The 15,870-nt window shown below is 35.7% G+C and overlaps 1 protein-coding gene across 1 annotated transcript; it reads right to left on the bottom strand.

The window, feature by feature from the left end:
- Positions 1–494: 494 nt before the first annotated feature.
- LOC106059183 (uncharacterized) lies at positions 495–13,386 on the bottom strand. The gene is made up of 6 exons (XM_013216748.2): positions 11,744–13,386; positions 7,242–7,308; positions 6,916–6,987; positions 3,436–3,601; positions 3,110–3,202; positions 495–2,717 (listed from the first exon to the last, which is right to left on the bottom strand). The coding sequence occupies exons 1-6, from the start codon at positions 12,437–12,439 to the stop codon at positions 2,519–2,521; spliced, it is 1,293 nt and encodes a 430-aa protein (XP_013072202.2). The 5' UTR covers positions 12,440–13,386; the 3' UTR covers positions 495–2,518.
- Between the last annotated feature and the right edge of the window lie 2,484 nt (positions 13,387–15,870).

Below are 15,870 nucleotides of genomic sequence, written 5' to 3'. Positions count from 1 at the left end.
CTTTTTATGAACTTGAGCTTTTTTTTAAATAATTATTTACTATTTTATAAAAGTTTTATACTATATATTAATTGCATTGATAATAAATAAAATTTATAAAAATTTAAAAACTTTATTAATGTTTTAATTACATTTTTCTGCATTTAGCTTTCACAAAGAAACACACAACATTTAACACTTTGTTACACAAATTCATTTTCCTTAAATTTAAGGGCTGCTTTAGTGTTGTAAAGTATAGAAAAAATTATTTTGGGTGTTTGTGGGATGTCTGCTGCTGTGAAGAGATATAGCTAAGAACTATGTGAAGAGATATAGCTAATGACTATGTGAAGAGAATATAGCTAATGACTATGTGAAGAGATATAGCTAATGACTATGTGAAGAGATATAGCTAATGACTATGTGAAGAGATATAGCTAATGACTATACATGAAAATATTAATTGACCACCACCAATTTATAGTTTTTTTAAAAAAAAAGGACTTAAAAGCCAATTAATAAAAAAATTGTAATTGTGTTTTATTGGAACTCTTCATAAAATAATATACTCATTTTATGTACAAAACCATTGGTTAGAAAACACTAGCAAGTCTACAGCCATTGAAACAACAAGCTGGCATCATTGTGATCTCAGAAAACTACTCTAGGAAAATTTAGCTGGCAGGCTTTCATTCCATCATAAAGCAAAAGATTGTAAGTGTACATTAATTCCTTTATTCATTTGTCAACTATTTTGTAATGTTACATTTTTTCAATGCACCATGAGGAGAAATGTAGACCCACTGGATCAATCCTAGTGCATCCCATCCTCCCATAAAAAATATTTCACAATATAAATATGGAAATTAGATTTTTAAATATAGTTATCTTAAAGCTGAATAAAATCTTTCATTTAGAGAAAAATATATTTTACACATACATTATTTACAAATATTCTGCATGTAGCTGCACATACACACAACACTCTGTCACACACTTAGTACTAAGCTACACCAACATTAATTTTACTATTTATAGGCCCATATACTCCTCTATAGCTGCCTGGACTGTCATTTGGTAGTCCCAATGGTTCTGGGTTCATACCCTGCCTACTTCCTACCCAATTATCCTGGGGGAGGTTTAGGCTAGGATGCAGATTATCTTTAACACAGAAGGAACATTCAAAACAGGTAAAACTTTTTCTAACCAACATCCACAAACAATATTATACTCACAGTCAATTTTCAAGTATTTTTTATGAAACAGTTTTGAAATGCATACAAATTTCATCTACTATAATAATAAAAATAATACTAATAATTATTTCCCAACAATTATAAAGAATATATTATTTCAATGTGTATAGAGTGTTCTAGTGTTAAAGAATCATGTAGAGAAAGAGATAAAAACAAGCTAAATTTAAATATTGAAGCCAAATGTAATGATAAGTTTTCTTATCTTCACATAAATGGACTAGATTAATAAAAATATCTTTAAGTAAAAGGTTTATGTAAACATTTCTTTAATTTCTTTCTAGTAAGAATGTTAGACTATATGGTAAATAAAATAAACCAATAACTTGTAGGTCCTTATTGCTTATGACAAGATATTATCATTTAAAGACACAAAATATTATAATTATATACATTTTTACATATTTTTTTTGCATTGAATATATTCTGAAATTTAGGTTTATTGATTTTTTATCTTAAGTAAGATACACATATATTTATTATTTAATGTAACTTTTAAAGCAATCTTTAGTCTAAAATATATAATTTTCCAACCAAAGAAGTCATTTAAAAATCTACACATAAACTTATCTCTCTCTATCTAAAAGTCTTACAACATGACTGCAGAGAAAACAGTTCCTTTGAATACAACAGTGAGCAATCAATACACAAAATCTTTGTTAATAAATATTGTATTAAATGGTGAACTCTGTCTGGGACATCTCTGTGCTAACAGAGGTTCAAATACAAAAAACAAAGATGGACATGAGAAGTTGAATTCTATAATAAGCTAACTTAAGTTAACTATGTAGCATAGTGAAAGAAACTCACTTATAAGAACTAAATTAACTATTGTTATCAATATTGTTAATTATGTGTAAAGACACACAAAGTAATGCTGTAAAACACAATAAGTAATATTACAATGAGAAAAATAAAATATTATACAATCATAAAGTTATGATATTCATAATTCTTGTAAATAATTCAAATGACAGCAATCTCTCACAAAAAATGTGTGCTTGGAGAGAGTTGGTTTGAAAATAAACATATATCTATGTGGAGAGGAGTATATTGGTTTGAAAATAAGCATTTATGTATGTATTTGTGTGTGGCGGAGTATGTTGGTTTGAATATAAACATATATGTATATCTATGTGTGGGGAGTATGTTGATTAGTGAGTAATGTAATGTCTAAATTTATTGGTTTGACTGTGATCTGTCTAGGAAAATAGAATCAACATATTTTAAATTTTATGTTTGTTCAGATCAATACAAAAGATGAATATAATTTCTTTGAATGTTTATCATGCATTTGATTCCTGACTGAACATCAAAACACCAAAGTAGCTATATTCAGGTTGCATCAAGTAGTTAAAGTTGGCACAATTCTCAGAATAGCGAACACTGAGGGTGTCATTCTGGGAGAGATGAAAAATACCCATCTGGAACTTGGTGTCTATTGGATGCAGATTCTTTTTTTCTATTTTAATGATAGGCCTGCCCCTGAAAGTAAAGAGAGCTATAGAGTATTAGATTTTTAAAATATGAACAAATATGGAAAGTCAAAATGTTAAAGAATGATATGATTCATTCTCAAGAATACCAATGACATAGAAAGAGAGTGAATGAAATTCCTGCACACTTTTAAGGTTTTGCTAGTAATATTCTGTTTGAAAATGTTTTACAATAGTACATTACAGGTAACAAAATATTACAACTATGCAATTAAAAGTTTTTCATATAGCAGTCTCAATCAAACATTAAAATGTAAGTTTACATTCAGAAAGTTGGCGTTAGGGTTAGGGTTTATCTAATATCTTAAATCTTGTAGATTGAGATATAGACAGAAAGATAAAGACAATAGAGATATACAGTTTGGCTGTATAACAACTTACAAGTTATGCTGAGTCAGCATACTCTTCAGAATGACTTTTTTTTCATCATTAATGTTGGTTTGCACAGTTTCGTGAGCGCAGTCCAGAGGAAAGCTGTAGATAGTTATAAGGAAATAAAGTGAACCAGATCAAAGAAAACCTAACTCACTTTAGCTGCCTTCAAGCATTATGCCTTAGCAGGGATTGTCTGCTCGACTACATTCATACTTAGATACGCATAGGATGTATTTATCTTCTCTTTGGAGAAACGTCAGTTATTTATAGGATGAGATAATTTATAAAATGATTGAACTAGTCTAGACTATGTAGCCTACATAGGTACTCACGTTTTTTTTCTGTTTTTATTCCCGTGTACAGCTATCTGTGAGTAGACCAGGTACACTCCAGTTTTTAAGATCTTTACTTTGGAGACAGAGTTTGTATTAGGGTCAATTATGTACTCAAATCCAGTACAATTGTAGGCCGGGATCCGATCCCAAATAAAGTTTTTATCTGATGGAGGGAAATAAATAGAAGGAGAGCTAATATTGGCTCTGAAAGGAAAATGTATTCTCAAAAGAACGTTCCAAACCATTGAATTGACTTTACTTATTTTCTTTCCTAGACATTGTGTTAAAGTGATAGGTTTAGATCTTATTGTCTTGCATTTATCTGTGTAGTAAATTACGTAGGTCTAAAAGTTAGCTAGATCGATAAACTGTTATTCAAACTGTTTACAATTTTTGTAATTTGATTTGGCCCTGACTGATGTCAATAGCATATTGCAATGGAGCAGTATGTTGTGTTAGTTGTCATAGTCTTAAAAATAATTTTTTAAAGTCTATTTTATACATAATCACATTCCAAAAGTATATATTCAACAAGTCTACATTCTACATTTACAGTGAGACTAATGTGTAGACCTAAATCTCTACATCATTCAGAACTATCTTTCACAAGCCTACATTTAATTCTTCTCTAAAATAGTTTTTGAAAGATCTCAAACATATATTTAAATGTAGCATGACTCAGTTCAGTCAATGTGGATCACTCTAAAATATGTTTTCCTGTTCTATACTACTTCATATGAATAATATAAAAATAGTGTATAAAATTTTCATTACCTAATCAACAGTGGATCAATACCTGATTAACATTATATCAATACCTTATCAATATGCCTACTAAATCAAAACCTGATCAACACTTGATCAATACCTAATAATTTAACACCTGATCAAAGAACATCCGATCAATACCTGATCAACACCCCTTAAGGTGTTATGCCAATGGAGTGTGTGTACGTTCGGATTGGCTGAATAGATTCTGACGTAACCATTGAGACCATTGAGTGATAAAAAAAATATGGAGAACGGATGAGAGACAGATACGTGACGGAAAGACGTGTTGTTTGAAATAATTTTTTTTTAAATTGTTTAAGACATTATTATTTTACATCTATATTGAAGTGTAAAGTTGTCAATAAAACGTAAGTTATTTTTTTTACTCAAGAAAACATAAAAAATAATTTAAAAAAAAAGCGTATACGAAGAGGCATTGTATTGTTACGAATTTCACTATGCAGGCTCTCTGCAAACTGCACCAACTGAAAGAACTTGACAACTCAGGGCTTCAAATAACGTAATAGTTTAATGTCAATAAATAACAGCCAGTGCTGTACAATTGGTAGCACGTAACACAAGACTGTACAAATATCTCTCAAGTTAATAGCCGTGCCGCCGTATCAACTCTTGCACTGGTCTCTGTCTCGTCTCGGACTTGTACTGAGCCGTAGTAACGAACTTTTGATCGGGATGTTGTAACTAACTCGTCTCTGATACCTTCGCTCTTTATATAGGTTCCCTGCTGGCCTTCTAGAACCGGGCAGAACGTCGCTCGACCATTCTGGGTGGTCATATGACTACATCCCTCGTGACGCTCCTGAGATCTGTTCACGACGCCGTTCCTACTCGAACCTTCATGTTGACACTCGTCTCAGCTGACCGTCGTAAATCGTCACGGTTGACCGCTCGTCTAGCGCTGGCCTGGGGCGATTTGCGTCGGCTGACTACACACACACCACTACCCCCATCTGTGCCACCACCAGGTTTATAACACTGCCCCCTCCTTAGATCTGTCCGTCCCGGGCAGATCCAGCTTCACCATAGTACTTGTTGAGTCTGTCGATGTGGACGACCTTCAGTTTGGACCTTGGGCTCTTCTGTATTCGATAAACGACATCGTTGATTCTTTTAATCACGCGGTAGGGTCCTTCCCAGTCTGTTTGAAGCTTTGGGGACTTGCCTTTTCGTCTTTGTGGGCTGTACAGCCACATCAGATCGTTCTCATGAAACCCAGAGGCATTGGCCCGTTTGTCGTACCTTGTCTTCATCTGGTCACTGTTGATCTTGATGTTTCTGCGGGCTAAAGCGCGAGTTTTCTCCATCCGTTTTCGGAGATTTGCGACATAGTCTGTTGAAGAGGCTGGCACATTCCCCGGGATCCCAAATAACAAGTCACATGGTAGTTGCAGCTCTCGGCCGAACAACATCTTTGCTGGAGTGTAACCGGTGGTACTGTGAATCGATCCTCTATATGCCATAAGGAACATTGGGATATAGGTGTCCCAGTCCTCTTGACGTTCATCGACGACTTTCGACAGATGTTGTTCCAATGTTTGGTTAAATCTTTCACCATTCAATCTGACTTGGGGTGAAGAGGGGTTGTGCGTGTCTTTTCGATGCTGAGTACTTGGCACATCTCTTGAAAGATCTTGGATTCGAAGTTTCGGCCTTGGTCGGAGTGTAACTCCCTGGGAGCACCAAATCGGCTAATCCAGTTCTCCACAAGTGTTTCCACTATGGTGGTGGCTTCTTGGTTTGGTATCGCATACGCCTCAGGCCACTTAGTAAAACAGTCGATCACCACTAGAACTTGTTTCCTCTCTGGGACTCAGGGAATGGTCCGGCTACATCGATCGCTATTCTTTCGAAGGGATTACCGACGTTGTATTGCTGCATACGTCCCCTCGTTCTCCTGTGCGGGCCCACTACCCCCATCTGTGCCACCACCAGGTTTATAACAGTATCAATTAATTTATATCAGTCATATAATTAAATTTGCAATAGATCTAGAGCAACAATGATTGATCTGTCCGATTAGAATATTTTTTACCAATTGTTTTTGTTTTGCGCAATTTCATGCTAAAAATGGGTGAGGGGGATAAAGAAAAGTATGTCTGGGTGAAATGTATCGTAATCGGTTTATAAAAATGTTTAGAAATTAAAAAGGAGAACGACCTGAATTCCAACTTATGGCTCAAGCCTCCTCAAGCCGACATTCTAACAACTTTACTAGTGGGCTGCTTATTTCTATAGAAGTTTGTATACTTATATATATATATTGTTTGTTTGAAACTTACTTTAAAGCAGTGTCCTGTAAAGGGAATTAATTTAGCAGATAGCACCACTTAAAATTTCTTTCCCTTGTTCATGATACCAAACAAAATAATCAGTTTCCAATAGTTAATTAGATATTTCGTAAATCTTTTTTTTATTGATTCTATTGTTGTCAGGTAAAAGAAATAATTATTCTAAATGTCAGCTTGATCCGAGATAGGCCATCATAGGGTGTGGGAGAAATAACGTGCACAAACCTTTTACCACACAGACTGACAGACAGAGTAGTTGATATAATTTTCTAAAAAGAAATTTGTTTAGGTTGCATTAAAGTTCAGTATTGTGCAAATAATACTAGATAGACTCTAGTTGTCTACAAAGCATGGACTGTACATTGACATTATATGCAAATAAAATTCTAGAACTTACCAGGACCAGAGCCAATTATTCTCCGAGGACTCCTGCCCTGAAGATGTACATAAGTCACGTGTCTTTCATGTTCTAAAAGTAAATCACATACAATCTGGTGTTAGACAAAATTCCCAACTATTTAAATGAATAGAAAATATTGAAACATGAAACACAGCAAGGACATTTGTTCGATTGGTCATTTTGGAAAGGATCACGTGATTTTCACTCTGATTGTTAACTCTTTCTCTCCTAACTGACGATACCAGCGTTGATTCCACCAGAATGTGGTAAATAATTACGGAGAGAAAGAGTTAATGCAAGCAAGTTTTGACGTTCAAACTTACCACACTCTTCAGCAGTCTCATTCATTGTATTGTGAGCAGACTTGTGCAGCCTTGAATTATTCCGATGCTAAACGAAATAAAAAAAAATATTAATTAGTAATAGTAGGCCTACTTAAAAACGCTTTATTAAATTAGCTTATCAAATAAAAATAATTGTATTTAGGATTTTATTTTAGTGAGATCGAAACGAAAGCATTTGTAGGCGAGATGTAGAATGGGGAAGGATGGCGGTACGCTATGGAACGAAGAAAGAATCAACCAGAAATGGGTTGAAGGGGGTGGGGGTGAAGGAAGCTAAAAAGAAGGAAGATATAAGAGGACTAAAGAAGACTGACAAAGGTGCAAGTCAATGTTTAATGATGTTTTCTTCTTTAATTCTACTATTAAATCTTAATAATACAGATTTTCATTACCGGGGGGGGGGGGGGGGGGGAAAGCAAACTAAATGTGAGCTTGCGCTCCCAGAGCTATTTTTATATATTTTATTTTTATAGGTTAGTGTTAGATTTTATAATTGTACTTCCGCATATTTTTATCTTATATAATACAGACGTTAATTCAAAAAAGAAGATGATTATGTCCTACGCGTCATGCATTTAGTCATGCATATTAACCAATGACTTAAATTCAGCCAAGTCACTGGTTTTCCTGGCTAGCTCAGTCAACCCATTCCATGCTCTAATAGCACTAGGGAAGAAGGAGTATTTGTACAAATTTGTCCTAGCATATGGGACAAGGAATGTGCCTTTATCTTTGTGTCTTTCAGAGTATTTTATTAAATTTTGTTTTTGTGTTTGAAGATTATGGTTCAGTGTTTTATGTATGATTGCTACTTTTTTTTATATAGGTTAGTGCGGGATAGTATAAAAAGTGATGTACATGCTGTCTTAAAACAGTTGAGTGTACATTTGACCGGTGGTCAGTACAGTATCTCTGTCTGTGTGACAGCTGAAGATCTTTGTGGTCTGTCGTGTAATTATTTTATTATTCTGTACCTGGGACGGCCTGTAAGTGTAGAAATATTTTATATTTTCTTTTACTAGATCTATGTCACACTGTGTAAATATGCTAGATATATTCTAATTTAGATTTATTTTCTAGTTTGCAGCTTTTGTTTTAAGCATGTTGATTTAAAGATGGCGGCGCCCATTAGTCTTGCTTTGAGTGTTCTGGATCTTATCTTATATTATCTTATATAATACAGATCTAAAAGAATATATGATTTTGTATTTATAGTTTTGCATTTTATATGTTGCAGGCTATTTTTACTGCTGAAATAAATGCTGCTGAATATAACTGCTGTGTTATTGCTGCTCTGCTATAATTGCTGCTGCAGTGTAGATCTAGTGTTATTTTGTTCCTGTAGTGTTGCCTTAGTCGGCTTAGTGGCTTAGTTATATTTATAGTCTGTTCTTAGTGAATACCAATAGTAAGGTACTAAGGGTAAGGTACTAAGGGTAAGGTGTTCTTGTTTTAGTGTTAGAGTTATAGGTTGGTTATAGTAGAAGAATATTAAAGATCTAGACTAGTTTATTGTAGGGTGTTAGTGTAGATCTAGGTCTAGTGTAGTAGTTGTAGTGATTTAGTTAGTTAGATCTATAGTTAGTTTGATCAGTTTGTGTTAGATAGTTGGTTTGGTTAGTTTGTTGGTGTTTGGTAGTGGCGTAGATTTAGAGGGTTTTAGTTAGTTGCTGGGTTCAGTTGTAGTGGTTAGTGTATATATTATATTTTATTATTGATTTTTTTTGTATATGTAAATAAAGTTTTATTTTGTCTTATTTAATTTCAAGTAAAGTTTCGTCTGTGCTTTCATTTAGTTTAGGTTAGTATGTCTGGTTACTTAGGTGACTCTAGCCCCTTGGTCGTAGACTGAGGTGTCACAGATGAAACCCATACAGTAGCGCTAACATCTGCGCTACTGTTATAAAATTTAATGTTGAGCAGAGAAAAGTTCTGACCTCCTGACCTGCTCACATAAACAAAATTTATTACTTTACAGAATTCCTTTAAAAATCACGGTTTTTCTATCTAGACACTATTCTTAAACACCAGTTAACAAAAAATAGTCTTTTACACTTATTCCTAGCATTTACTGTTTTAAAAAGTTATGAATGTACATTTTAAAGCTATGTTTGAAGGTTTATGTATTATCATTATTTTGCCTTATATTTTGAGAATGGTTCGAAGGAGTGTTTTGTGCTTGCACCATAAAGATGAACAGGCGCCATTTCACCTTCACAGGAATAGAGAAAAGTAGTTGATAGCAGTTGGTCTCTGAAAAAAACACTCACAAAGGCCTCGGGACACATATTTAAGACCCAAAGAAAAACCCTAATTGAAGACGAAAAGAAAACTTAAAACTTAAATAGACCGCCGGAGGACAAAGGCTTTGCCTGCACCAGATTAGGAAAAATATACAGGTCGCCACTGGGTTTGCATAATCATGTGAACACTTCACTCATCCCTAATCTTAAGAATCAAAGACATTGTTGATTTTTAGAAAAAGTTATTAATTAAAAAGGTTGCTCATGTCATTTAATGCATGTTAATGGAAAGTTTCTGCAGCTTTGGATTTTCTATGTTGACAATGGTAAAAGAGAAGTTTCGACAAATTGATATCTGATCATCAGCTGCCTCTTTTGTCACTTACTGTTACCACAAATTTCAGATAGTGTCCTTACACTTCGGTTCATAAAGAGAAAGATCTTATTAAATGACGTGTGTGGGTGGCTTCTCTTTGTTAAATTTTTCGTGTCGTGGGATCCAGCCAACCAAAACCAAACTACCAGAGTTGCGGAAAACGCTGATCGATCCAAAGATAAACAAGAAATGTGCACCAGCACAGCTAACCAGCACGGCGATAGAAATTCTAGCTCAATAACCGAAAGATACCATTAACGTTTACACTGACGGCTCCATGACGGAAATTTATATAAGAATATTTTCGGACCACCGAAAGCGACGAATTGGTAGGTCAATGTACAGGCGGCAGTTGCTGAAATGGAAGGACTCAGAAACGCTGTAGAACACATAGAGCTATGTATTGAAGAAGGAACAGCGGCACTGGACAACGTTATTCCAATCTTCCTGCCTTGGAGCTCAGAGACGTGGCCTACCCCACTGGAGAGGGCAATGGTGTGTGGGGAGTAAGAAAATACAAAGTTCCAAGAAAGAGCAGGCAGTTTGGAGAAGCTAGAAACATGGGTCACACAAGAAGAACCGCAAACATATGAGAGTTAGCGTTTGTGAATGTGAAGTCCGAGTGGTACTGTAGCTGGGACCAAAGTAGCACGGGAAAGGAAGTCTACAATTTTCTAAAACGCCCAAACAGGAAGAACGAAACGTGGCTCATATACAGAAAGGATCAAGCCATTTTCCCACGTTTACACAAGGGACACTGTCAGATAGAGCCAAAATTCGACACTGATGCATGGAAGACGCGACGGTAGAACTCAAAGACTGTATGGTGCTCAGAAGCGATTTCAAAGATACAATTAAAACTTTTGCATGCGAGTCTAGTCCTGTATGGAGACACGCAAACCTTACAGAGCACTGCCAGATTCTGGACCGTCATTCCCTTACCCCAGTGACGCCTAAAAAATGGTCCACACAGGCCCCATCCGGCCCACAATCTGTCGTAGGTAGGTAGGTAATCAAAATCTTTCTTCGATGTATTTCATTCCTTATTCTGTACAGCATTTTACGGCATTCTTAATATAAGGAAAGTAAACGTTTATATTTCCAGTGATTAAAGTGGTAAGAGATTGATAGCTCTTTGATATTTCTTCCTGAAACTAATTTACCAAAACGTGCCATGTTTGCCTTGGTTACTATACCACCTTGCATTCAGGGCAGCTACATAGTTGCTCAAATCTTAAGAATGTTAAAGCCATTTTCTGAAGACTAATGCAAAAAAAAAAGTTCTTGCTAGGAGTGAAATGTGAAGAACGCAGTTGAAGCCAAACATTTATTAAGCCCAAACCGAATATGGTTGGAAATCAATGCCTAACCACAAACGATGACAAGGTCTTAGTATGACGGGGGTTAAATCCCTTTTTCTGCTAATGTGTACCTCTACCTTTTCGAAAAGCTACTAGTGAACAGGGCTAGTGTGGACTGGTCAAGTTATGGCGAGCCTTTCATTCTTTCCCTTTGCAGCATGCATTTGAAAATCTACCAGGAATTCCGCATTAAATAATTTAAGATTAGAAGTGTGAATTTAAATTCAAGTGTCAATAGTTGTATTGTAAACATGTTTTGTTACTAGCTATATATATATTATAGTTATCTACTTTTTTCCTTTTTTTGTTAATAAAATACTTTTACAACTAGCCCAAAACTAAAAATACCATTTGAAAGTAAAATCCAAAGCCAAGTGTTTATAATAGGGGGTTAGAGTCAAGCAATCTTTAGCAAGCACTGCATTTGTTTTGAATTACGTGTTATAATAGGGGGCTAGAATCAAGCAATCTTTAGCCAGCACTGCATTTGTTTTGAATTACCTCTTTGTTTTTCTCTTCCATCATCTTTGACAGTTTGCCTTCTAAATGTTTTGTCAACGATTTTTCTAAACGAAATTCGAGGTTCTCTTCTAATTCTTTCAGTCTTTTCTCCTCAAATTCTGTACGTTTGTTTACTAGATTCTCTGACAAGCTGTAGTCAGGTTGATCTGACAAACTGTAGTCAGGCTGATCTGACATGCTGTTGTCAGGCTGATCTGACGTTGTAGTGTTTTTGTCTGGGAGCCTACCGCGAAGCTGCTCTTTACGATTCAGCTCGTTAAGCTCTAATAAACTCTGTAGCTTCTTTTCCAAACTGTCACTCAATTTCTTCTCCATTTTGTGTAAAGAAAACTCTAACTGTCTATGGATTTTTTCCTTCAGTTGGTCAGAAATACTTTGTTTCAAAGTCGCCGTAAGGGTTTCCTCTATTCTCTCCTGTAAGCCCTTATAGGCGACCACATTATATAAGATGAGTGCAGTGCAGGCACATACGACTAGAATACACCCAACCAAACACATGCAAAGTGGTGAATAGCTTTTCTTCCACCTGCTTCTCCGCTTGCCAATGTCCTGACTGAGAGTGTATTTAAGATACTTGCCCAAGGGAGCTGAATCTGTTTTGATTCCGTCTAAATTATAAAAGTGACTGTCTCCCTTGACATTTGTTCTCATCTGAGATATTATTGTAGGATTCATTGTAGTTCTACATTAGACTGGAATAGATCTAGATCTATTTATAGAATACAAGGGTTGCTAACACTCTGTGCCTATAAGTTGAACATAGTTTATTGTTTTAGGAATAGCATTTAACGAAACAGAAATAAAATTAACCCTTCATAGCACATTGCTTAGAATCAAGCATAAGCCTCGCTTTACATTTTTATAGCGATAAAAATTTCTGGATTAGCGCTTTTCAGTTGGCAGCTTTTCGTCGAAACATTTAGGTCTGCTGTAATCTAGAAGCCTTGAAGATTTAGAATACTGCCTAATACTCTTTTTCCAATTCTTTCCAATTGCAGATTTAAAAAAAATATGGGTCAAGAGTTCTATTTTAAATCAATTCACATCATTCTTTAGGCACACATTGACTTATAAATAGAATTCCGGGAAAAAGATCACTATATCCTTTAGGAATAATTTAATCCTTGAAATATAACATTTATGAAGCACTACACTACAACAAATGGGTCATACACATACTAGACTATATCCTGGTAATATATACAAGTATTTATATGATTTCCACTATTTCAAATCAAGGCCGTGCACTCAAGAGAAATAAAATCCTTAAAAAAAAACAACCTGTCCTATCCAACAATGAACTGAAGCAAATGTTGTACAGGACTTGGCGTCTCTACTTCAAATCAAGGGCAGATTAACCTCCCCTTCATTTCTACAAGAGACTGCCTCCATTAAAATTGCGTAAAGACTGAATCATAAAATCTAAATCTATGTAAGAAAATGTCTATCATCGATCGTCTAAATTTCAAGTCCAAACTGAGTGACGCAGAGACAAGGGAGGAGCTTGCGAAAGGGGCGGGAAGCCTACAATTCGTCTTTTACTTGGAGAAATTAAGTCCCTTTGATTTAAAAAAAAAGTCTAACAATGAGAAGCCTAGTCGGTTGTATAGCTCCATTTGGTAGAGTATATTATTTATTGTTGCCAATGCATTTAATCATTGGTTTCACATTTAGGTACTATCGGCAAGATTTGATAGGTCAAGGCCGCATTTCCATAAATTTTATAGGCTGTGTTGACCTACATTGCAACGAAGTCGTAATACATTTAGAATGTGAAACAGATAAATGACTAACACGGCCGTCTAGGTTGCAATGTGTACACATGTATTAGAAGGCGTCTAATGATAGCACATAAGCTTAAGGTGTTAATATAGAAATTCAAGAATCTGCACTAGTTATAGTTGACTTTCAGCCACAGAGCCATTCATTGTGATATCTTCCTTCCATCAAACCTATAGTCCAATGAATTAAATCCTCCATCATTGTCTTAAGATTTAACATAATTATTTCGACACTCCGGATACTTAGAAAGTAGAGGGCCACTATTGTTGCTATTGTTACAAATGAACAGTGATAGGTAGAGGTCAACGTATGACCCCGGCGAGATGACACAGCAACTAGTGTTCCCTGGAATCTACATGTGCAAACAAAGACAGGATGTGACGTTTCCTCACGTGTTATTTCAGAGGATACTAGCCGTGTTTGTGCAACTTTGGACAAGCGATTAGGGACTCTATATAAGCCAGAGAGTTAATGTGAAAGTCAGTCGTATGGAGTCGTATGGAGTCGTATGGAGTCGTGAGTGAGCCGTTACAGTCGATACAGACTATGTAAGACGTGTGCGGCTCTGTGGAAGAGAAATGTGTACGACTCGATGCAAGTTAACTAGGGTAGAGTTAACTGGAGTGGACTACTGTCGTTAAAGTCTATACAGCGAACTACAGTGGACTTGAGCCGTTACAGTCGATACAGTCGATGTAAGACGTGTGCGGCTCTGATTCGGTAGACTTGAGTACGACTTGATTCAGCTTTGGGAGACCTGGAGCGACACTGGGAAGTGTGTCGTTGGTCTGTTCTGTGGAATACGGCTCGATGCAAGTTGAGAAGAGAGGAATTGCAACGAAATGAAGAGATGCAGTGCAACGAAGTATAGCTAACTGTAAACTGACAGATATTGTACAGTCTTCTACGCTACATGTTACAGTAATAAATTGTTAGAGTTAATAGTCATTAAAGTTATATGAAACTGAAAGTTTAGTCGTCAAGTTCTTTGCTGTGTTTTTATTTGTGTGCCAACTAATACATCTAGCCAGAAGATTCAGAAATACGTAACACTATGTATACGGTTACTTGAATATCGTTTGCTCCTCATCGAAGAATTACTTGGTCATCGTCTGATCCTCATCGAAGAATTACTTGGTCATCGTCTGATCTTCATCAAAGAATTACTTGGTCATCGTCTGCTCCTCATTGAAGAATTACTTTGCATTCTGAATTGTGTTTCAAAAAAGAGTTATTATAGAAAACTAAGTCAAAAAAATATCCAAACTAAAAACTAGAGAACTAGCCACTTCGCTGTGTCAACCATTAGGATGTTCTATGTAACTCTGAGTTAAATTGTATGCATGTTATAGACCCAATCGTAAGTTTGATTAAGTTTGAGAAGAACATTCCCTGTAACTCTGGTAGGCCTACTATTGTATTCAATGAAGTCTAGATGTATATTTAGATTCAAACAACTACAAACTTCAGGTTAATATTTTTGTTTGCTCATGAAATAGATTTGCATGCTACATTTTCTCTGACAAAAACTTTACAGTTTTTCAAGTACAGATTTTTTTTTCGATTTTCCTGTGAACATTAGATGTTGATATCGTTCGTATTTCTATGTAGAGCACAAAACAATCTAGCCAACAAAGTAGATTATAGCCTGAAGACGTTCAAGCCAGTATTTCTGATGGGTTATTATTATTATACATTTTAGCTAATATCAGTGTCTCTACATTCATTTGTCAACGAGCATAAACTACTAAAAAATACTGAAAGTCTAAGATAGTTTGATGGTGACTGAAATGCGAATAACAAATTGTTCAAACACAATATCCAATCCAAGCGTGTTCTTGTATACTTGTCAATGCTGTACTCATAGGCGTAGCCAGGGGGGGGGTTGGGGTTCAAACCCCCCCCGAAATGAAATCCCCCCCCTTCGGGGGGGAGTCGGAATTTTATGACTGATTTTTTGCTTTGATTTTGTTTATTTTAGGTGAGTTTTTAATACTAAACCATCACTTGCCCCAGCACAACCAAAGGGGTTTTGAGTTTAAAACCACCTAACAGGGGGTTCTGAGTTTAAAACCACCTAACAGGGGGTTCTGAGTTTAAAACCCCCTACAAGGGGGGTTCGAGTTTAAAAACCCCTACCATGGGTTTTGAGTTTAAAACCCCCTACCAGGGGTTTTGAGTTTTAAACCCTCTACCTGGGGTTTTTGCAGTTAACTCCCCCTCTTCTATAAAACAAAACAAAAAAAAATGCAAACGAAAATCCACTAATTCCAAGAGCACAGTTAAGGAAGATTTTGATTTTAAAACCCCCTCTAAAATTTACG

The sequence above is a fragment of the Biomphalaria glabrata genome, chromosome 15 (genome assembly GCF_947242115.1).
Source record: "Biomphalaria glabrata chromosome 15, xgBioGlab47.1, whole genome shotgun sequence".
Lineage (NCBI taxonomy): Eukaryota > Metazoa > Mollusca > Gastropoda > Planorbidae > Biomphalaria > Biomphalaria glabrata.
Note: the sequence above shows the minus strand (reverse complement) of the source record. Positions and strands in the feature narration are given on the sequence as shown.

Bases quoted from the DNA above. Each gene is read 5' to 3' on its own strand.
- LOC106059183 (XM_013216748.2), bottom strand. From the start codon at position 12,439: ATGAATCCTACAATAATATCTCAGATGAGAACAAATGTCAAGGGAGAC. The intron at 7,309-11,743 runs GTAATTCAAAAC...TATTTCGTTTAG, and splicing joins TGGAAGAGAAAAACAAAGAG to CATCGGAATAATTCAAGGCT. The intron at 6,988-7,241 runs GTAAGTTTGAAC...ATTTACTTTTAG, and splicing joins TGAGACTGCTGAAGAGTGTG to AACATGAAAGACACGTGACT.